A 7,797-nucleotide genomic window follows, 5' to 3' on the forward strand; every position below is an offset into this window, starting at 1 on the left:
ATTGCAATCAAAAGGGGAGGTGCACAATTAGATGTTACAAAAGTCCTAAATCCAAAATTGCAATATCCTACGGCTATTCGTTTTTGAGTTATGCGAGATACATACTACGTTCGTACAGACGTCACGCCAAAACTAGTCAAAATGGATATTAGCGTTGAAATCTGAAAACCGAATTTTTCCGCGATCATAATACTTCCTTTACTTCGTACAAGGAAGTAAAAATGGAATCAACCAAGTAACCCAAATCGTTACTCAATTTATATTCAGTCGAAAAAACATGGATCATTGACCATACTTGACCGGTCCGTTACTTTTATACATATAGTTTAATTTAAAATAATATAAAATTTCCTGTAAATGAAGATGAGTTGCAGATTTTGTCACAATTACAACCAGCGATTTTACGTAACTCTTAAAGAATAACACAGAGGTAGATTTTTTAAGAATTACAAAAAATGGATAATCCTAATTGTAATATTTTTAAGTACCGAAGCTAAATAATCTAACCTTAATTTCTTTTTTTAATATGCTTGCTAATGTTACTAGTCAAAATCAATTTTCAAAAATTTCCATTAACATGCTGGTGTTTTCTTTTTACGACTTAATTGAAATTTATTCATTTTATAGAAAATTTTTAAGATAAATAAACAGACTAATTTAAATTTCCTTTAATTTATATTTCATATTTTTTTATGATAAAGTAATAAGTGGAGCGTTTTAAAATTGTCTAAAACGTCATTCATTATGTAACAAAAAACCTAACTTTATTAGCTCACAAAACTGACGTAAATAATTATTTTTAACCGAATTTTTCTATCGCATTAGTGAAAAACGTTTCTTCATAATCATAGTTTGAACTTAAATGTCGAATTTTAATCCACTATGAAGTGAAAATATTATACTACTAATAAATTATGCAAAATACTTGACTGGATGTGTTTTGATTTCATTTTTATCATACCGTGGTGTATTGTATTGATAATTGAAATTTAATTTGATTAATGGACTGTAGAATAAACACTGAATTGAACATAACTTTATTAACAAGAAATGATACTAACACTTAACAAAAGAATATTGATACATAATAGTTAGCGACTTGGCCAAGTTGTGTAATTGCTCTCTTAGTGCACTAACAATAATAAAATTATGAAGAAAAACATTATGTAAAAAAGAAGTAAAACTAATATTTTTTATCACATGGTGTACAAGACAGTAGCGCTACTGCGTGGCGCTACTTGAATAGTTCGATCTTATGCAAGCGACGCAACATACCGCCCACGAGAAATCGATATGATTTCTCCCTTAAATAAAGTTACTGTTGAACATAATATTAGTCACTGGTGGGTAACGGGCATAATTTTGTCACTGGCCTTTTAAACACTCCTAAGGAGTTTTTAACTGTTACCACACGAACTAGATTGTCTGGACCAGGATAAACGTTCTCAATTATTCCCAGCTTCCATTGAAGAGGAGGAATGTTGTCTTTTCTAAGCACCAGATTTCCAGGTTTCAGAGATGGTGATTCGGATTTCCATTTAGAGCGTTACTGAAGCTGAGATAAGTATTCAGCGGACCATCGATGCCAAACATGTTGAACACATCGCTGAACTAACTGCCACCTGTTAAGCCTTTTTAAAGGGATATCAGTTAGGTTATGATCTGGCAAGGAAGAAGTAAGTGGGCCGCCTACAAGAAAATGTCCAGGTGTCAAAGGTTTTGGGTCGGATGGGTTGCAAGATAAGGAACATAAAGGTCGAGAATTAAGACAAGCTTCAATCTGAGTCAGAATAGTATTGAGCTCTTCAAACGTAAAGGCTACATTTCCTACCACACGTCGGAGGTGAAATTTTACTGACTTGGGGAATTGGGAGGTATAAAGTGCCACTGGATGCCAATTCAGTGTACTTGTACTTTCCATGAGAAAGTACATCAGCTGGATTTTCATCTGTAGAAACATGTCCCCAAACACAGCCATCGGTTAAATCTTGGATTTCTGAAACTCGATTTGCTACGAAGGTCTTCCATTTTGTTTCTAATGCTGATATCCAAGAAAGTACAACTGTAGAATCAGTCCATAAATAAAATGTATAGTTAATTTAAGTGCAGGGTTTACAAGGTTAAGCAACCTTGCCATCAAGAGTGCTCCACATAATTCCAATCTTGGAATAGATATTTGTTTTACTGGAGCCACCCGTGATTTAGAACAAAGAAGTTTAACTGATGTATTTCCAAAGGTGTTAACTGAACGGTAAGTATATACAAGCTCCATAACCATCTTTTGAAGCGTCAGAAAATCCATGTAATTGTATATCAAATATTTTTCCAGTACACTTGACTAATCTAGGAATCTTAATTTGCTCGATGAATGGAAGTATTTTACAAATGTTAGACCCTTTATTAAGAAGATTTTTTGGAAGTTTATCGTCCCATTCTACATTTTGGAGCCATAATTGTTGCATGAATACCTTATATTGCATAATAATTGGACCTAATAGACCAAGGGGGTCGAATATTGAAGATATTGTGGCCAATACTGATCTTATCTTGAATGTGGTTCCAAATTAAACCTAATGTGTTGATTCCCTCGCTAGAAAAGTTAAATGTATGGTTTGAATCATCGGTTTCGGATACGGATTCCAGGAGAGTTGAGCTGTTAGAGCACCATTTACGTAGGTCGAATCCCGCTTGCTTTAGAATCGCTGTTATTTCACCTTGCAGTTGCATGGCCTCAGTTAAATCATCAGCACCAGTTTGTAAGTCATCTACGTAGAAATCACGACGTATCACTTCAGAAGCCTTAGGAAATTGTTTTGAGTTTTCGTTGGCCAGTTGTATAATGCATCTTGTGGCGAGAAATGGCGCGGATGCTGATCCATATGTTATTGTTTTTAGTTGGTAATGGCCAATTTCTTCTTCACTAGAATTTCGCCATATAATCCTTTGAAGATCATAATCCCTTGGATCAACCAGTACTTGTCTATACATTTTCGCAATGTCGGCGATCATAGCGTATACATGTGTTCTAAAGCGTAATACTATCGATATTAAGTCTTGCTGCACAGACGGATCTACTATGAGCGTGTCGTTAAGGGATATTCCATTGTCAGCCTTAGCTGAGGCATCGAATACGACTCGTAGTTTGGTGGTACTACTGGTTTGTTTGAATACTGCGTGATGTGGTAGATAGTATGGTCTTTTAAAGGTATCATTGCATGTCAAAGTATCGTTTCTTGTTGGTTGTTCAATTACCTGCATGTGATCGAGTTCAAGATATTCCTTAATAAAATTGCCATAGTCCTCTTTAAGATTAGTGACTTTGTTTAATTTCTTCTAACAAGAATCTGCGATGCGCATTGTCGAAAGAATCGCCAAGAGATGTATGGTTTTGTCGTCTGGGTAATCTAACAATGAATCTGCCATCTTGATTTCGCTTGAGGTTTTCCAGAAAATGTTCGCACATCCTTTCTTCCTTGGTGCGAGGAGCAGTTTTAATCTCCTCCAGTTCCCAAAATTGTTTTAACTGATTATGAATATTTAGTTCTGAATTAATAAATAGTGACGTTATTTTAGGCAGGTTTACATTTTTATCTGTTGATGGTAATCTACCTGCGACTATCCAACCTAATGTGGTTTCTTGAATGACTGGGAAGTTCTCAGTTTTCTTTATTCGACCTTTCTTCATTAAATGTAAATACAATTCAGATCCTATCAATATGTCTATATTACCGGGTGTGTTAAAATGATAATCCGCAAGTTTTATGAATTTTAGAAGGTTTCACGTACTCTATTGATTGGTTCGGAGGGCATAGAACTTGTAATGCTAGGTAATACAAAAAATTTAATTGTAGTAACATATTCTTGATAATTTGAATGTAACTGAACGGTAACACTGTTTTACGGTGGCTGAAATGTTATTTATTCCATGAATTGGTAGATTTTCCCGTTCACGCTTTAATTTTAAACGCTGAACCGTGTCTTCAGTAATGAAGTTAGCTTGCGAGCCTGCATCAAGCAACACCCTGCAAGGTTGTAGCGTGTTTTGTGAGTCCTTGACACCAACTATAGCAGTGGCTAGTAAAACTCGTGTCGCGCTCTGAATCTTTAAACTGCAATAGTTACTGCATACGTTTGGGTCAACCAGAGCTTCTTCTGTTTTATCCTTAGAAATAGTGTTAGATTCCTTAACTTGGGAGAATGCATTGTCGTGCAAGATTGAATGATGTTTACGCTTACAGTACTTACAATAATGAGAATTATAACATTCTTTGACATTGTGGTTACTATTAACCAGTTAAAACATAATCTGTGCCTTTTGACTAATAATATTCTACCATTTACTGGCAACTTAAGAAAATTCATACACTTGTAGAGTAAATGAGGTTGCTTACAGTAAGGACATTCCGAGTTTGCTATACTAACTGCATGAGCATGAATTTTCTGGGAAGACAAAGTCTGTCTCGCTTAAATTGATTGTATTGTTTCGTGCAACGCGAATCTACCGAATATTTTTGAGAATTGTTGCCTTGGGACACTGAAACAGAACTTTCTAAGATTTGTCTGCGCCTTTCTAGGAAACTGATAAACTGATCGATATCCGGGAAGGTATCAGTCGATATGGTGGATTCCCAGGCCCGTATAGTTGCTTGGTCTAAGCGCTGGACAAATAATTGGGTTAAAACCAATTCTGCATAATTAGTCTCGAGTTTTAATGCCTTTAATGCATTTATATTACTCGATATTGTATCAATAAAATTAGATATGCCAGATACAGATTCCTTTGGAATACTCTGAACATTAAGTATTTCACGAGCATGTTTTGAAGCTATGAGTCGCTTGTTGGCAAACCTAGTTTCGAGTAATTTCCAGGCGACTGTATAATTATCAGCTGTGACCGATAAGTTTGATTATTTGTAGAGCGGAATCAGTTAACGATGATGTCAAGTAATGAAAATTTTTGAATTACCGTTAAATTTTCGTTGTCATGAACTAGTGCACGAAAAAATTCACTAAACGTTAACCAGTCTTCATAAGAACCATTAAATTTCGGCAAATCTATTTTTGATAGAATAATAGATTTATCTTTTTTATGATGGCTGCAGTTAGAATTTAAGATTTTTTGTAACTTTGATTTAAGAATAAGAAATATTTCTTCCACTTCTTCCCTATCCGCATCTTCATTTTCATGGTTAAGTTCTAAAACGGTTTGCACCTCATCATATTTTTGCAAAGTTGTTTCTAAATGATCCAGTTTGACCTTTACTAAACAAAGATCTGGTTTTAAAGACTCTTGTTTTTATGCGTGTAATAGTGCGTTTAAATGTACCTCGTTTACGTTTGTTTTGATTCATTTGAGTTTCTAAATCTGTTGTAGACATATTACGTAGATTTGGTAAATTTTGTAATTAGTAATTTGTAATTTGATAATTAACGTAGTATAAACAGGCTTAACAACTAAGAATATTGTAATAAGAGTGACAGTCAGCTTATCAGTAACACCTCGTAATATTCGTATATTTTTATAAAAATACAGCATTCAGATCGTTGATTTATAAGTCCTAATTCATAGCCATTGTTCCATCATTGTTGAATCGTATTTTCACTGATAAATATCCGGCCCGGAGGACCAATATGTATTGTATTGATAATTGAAATTTAATTTGATTAATGGACTGTAGAATAAACACTGAATTGAACATAACAACTTTATTAACAAGAAATGATACTAACACTTTAACAAAAGAATATTGATACATAATAGTTGGCGATTTGACCAAGTTGTGTAATTGTTGAACAATGTGTTGTTTGCTGAACAATTAATGAATAAAATTATGAAGAAAAACATTATGTTAAAAAAAAGTAAACTAATATTTTGTATCACATGGTGTACAAGACAGTAGCGCTACTGAGTGGCGCTACTTGAATAGTTCGATCTTATGCAAGCAACGCAACACGTGTTATTTGAAAGTGAATTGCAGATAATTCGCTGAATTTTGCGCAGCATTAATAATTCGAGGTAAAACACTCTTTACCTCAGTAACATGGCTGAGGTCGAATATGTTACCATACTCGACCTCAGCCATGTATTTTGTTGTATAGACGTTTTATTTACATTAATGCTAAGTAAATATATTCTGCTGTTTCATTCAGCTATATTCTGCTGTTAGCAACACCTAGATTTGCCTGTTTTAATTTACATTAATAGTTGAGTAAACGTTTTCTTTCTTCTTTCATTTGATCAGATGATGATCGGTCGGACCACTCTCACGTCTGAATATTTTTAGAATAGTTGTGGGTGGGAATTTGATGCGCTCCAATAAAAAAAACAAGAATGCTAATCGGTAAACTGTTTTGCGCATAAGATTAAATTTTTATTCAGGATTCTTAAACACAATTCGTATATCCAAAATCATTCTTATTTATTTAATGGAATGAATTTGAAGGTACGGAAGGGTAGAAAACCCTATTTTAAAGATTAAAGAAGTAGCATCTCCGCCTATCAAGTTGTCAAACTTGCCAGAGGGAGAGCTAGTGATGCCGTCAATGATACCTCAAGGTTAAGACAGATATATAGTATACAGTATGCGTTCGTTAACATTTAATAAAAGTAGTTTGCTTCACCGTATTAGTTATCCATCAGAGGAGAATAAATAATTGTCAAAACGTCTAACTTATACGAGTAATAAAAATTATAAAAATAATAAAGTATTATAATAATAAGTAAAAAAAAAAAAACTAAATCAAACTTATTTATTAATTACATCCAAACCAATACAGTTGAAAAAATAATAGTTATGCATAAATTGCTTTCTTAGTTGATTTTCTAATTTAATTTGATTTTTTCTAATTCCTAAAATAATCTATTTTCATCAAATTAAACCAGTTCAATATTTTATTGTTTTTTTCTTCATAAGAAATAAACGTTTTTCTCATTTATTGTAATCATCTCTATAGATCTTTGAGGGAGAACAGAAGACTTGTTTGCGTCCAAGTACCAAGTAGTGGAATTACATTACAGTTGCAAAAAAATAAAACAGCTTTTAAAACGTTCGGATTAGTATGTTTTATGCTGTACATATTATTTATATTTTCTGAAATATAAATTTTTTAAGTTGCTTACTTAAGTATATTTTTAATTATGTTATTATTTAATAATAGCTTTATTGATAATCATCTTCTAGACAAAAGCTTTTCCTTAAGGAGGAATAAAAAATTATTTTTTTTAGCCTAACAAGAGCTTAAAACTATTCATATTATTCCAGGCAATTTATCACTGCACTAAACCTTTCACTTAAGTCTATAAAAAAAGATTAGAAAAAACCCATTTTAATTCTCCCTCCCATGTCATTCCATCTTTAACCATCTGAGCATTGCTTTACCTCAACTTTGTACAATATTTTACCCCGCAATCTGGCCGCACATCATTGGTCTTTCTCTTTGTATCTCTACAGATCCATTTTGTTAAGAACTTACCTCACATCTCACCTCCAGTTTTGAAAGCTATTTCAATTTATTTAAATGAGCCCTTTTTTGCAAACTTTATATGTTTATTTCCCTTTTGACATTCACACTATACACTTCGTAAGTTCTTCTAATCCTTAACATACAACTTGGCAGCTACATTAGTTTATTCATCAAATATTTATCTATTCCTTCTGTGGCTGTTCACTACTATGATTCATACATTAATGCTCAGTATTAATCTTACTCCCAAAGCTTTAGTCTTCAACTTTAAATGCACCTGAATTTTAAATACTATTTGTAATATTCAATATTTCCTATTCCATTTCCATTTCC

The 7,797-nt window shown here is 33.1% G+C and overlaps 1 protein-coding gene across 1 annotated transcript; it reads right to left on the reverse strand.

Annotated features, from left to right (window-relative positions):
• Positions 1 to 2,469: 2,469 nt before the first annotated feature.
• On the reverse strand, positions 2,470 to 3,258 carry LOC142317594 (uncharacterized). The gene has a single exon (XM_075354150.1). The coding sequence runs from the start codon at positions 3,256 to 3,258 to the stop codon at positions 2,470 to 2,472; it is 789 nt and encodes a 262-aa protein (XP_075210265.1).
• Positions 3,259 to 7,797: the final 4,539 nt, after the last annotated feature.

The sequence above is a fragment of the Lycorma delicatula genome, chromosome 1 (assembly GCF_047948215.1).
Source record: "Lycorma delicatula isolate Av1 chromosome 1, ASM4794821v1, whole genome shotgun sequence".
Taxonomy (NCBI): domain Eukaryota; kingdom Metazoa; phylum Arthropoda; class Insecta; order Hemiptera; family Fulgoridae; genus Lycorma; species Lycorma delicatula.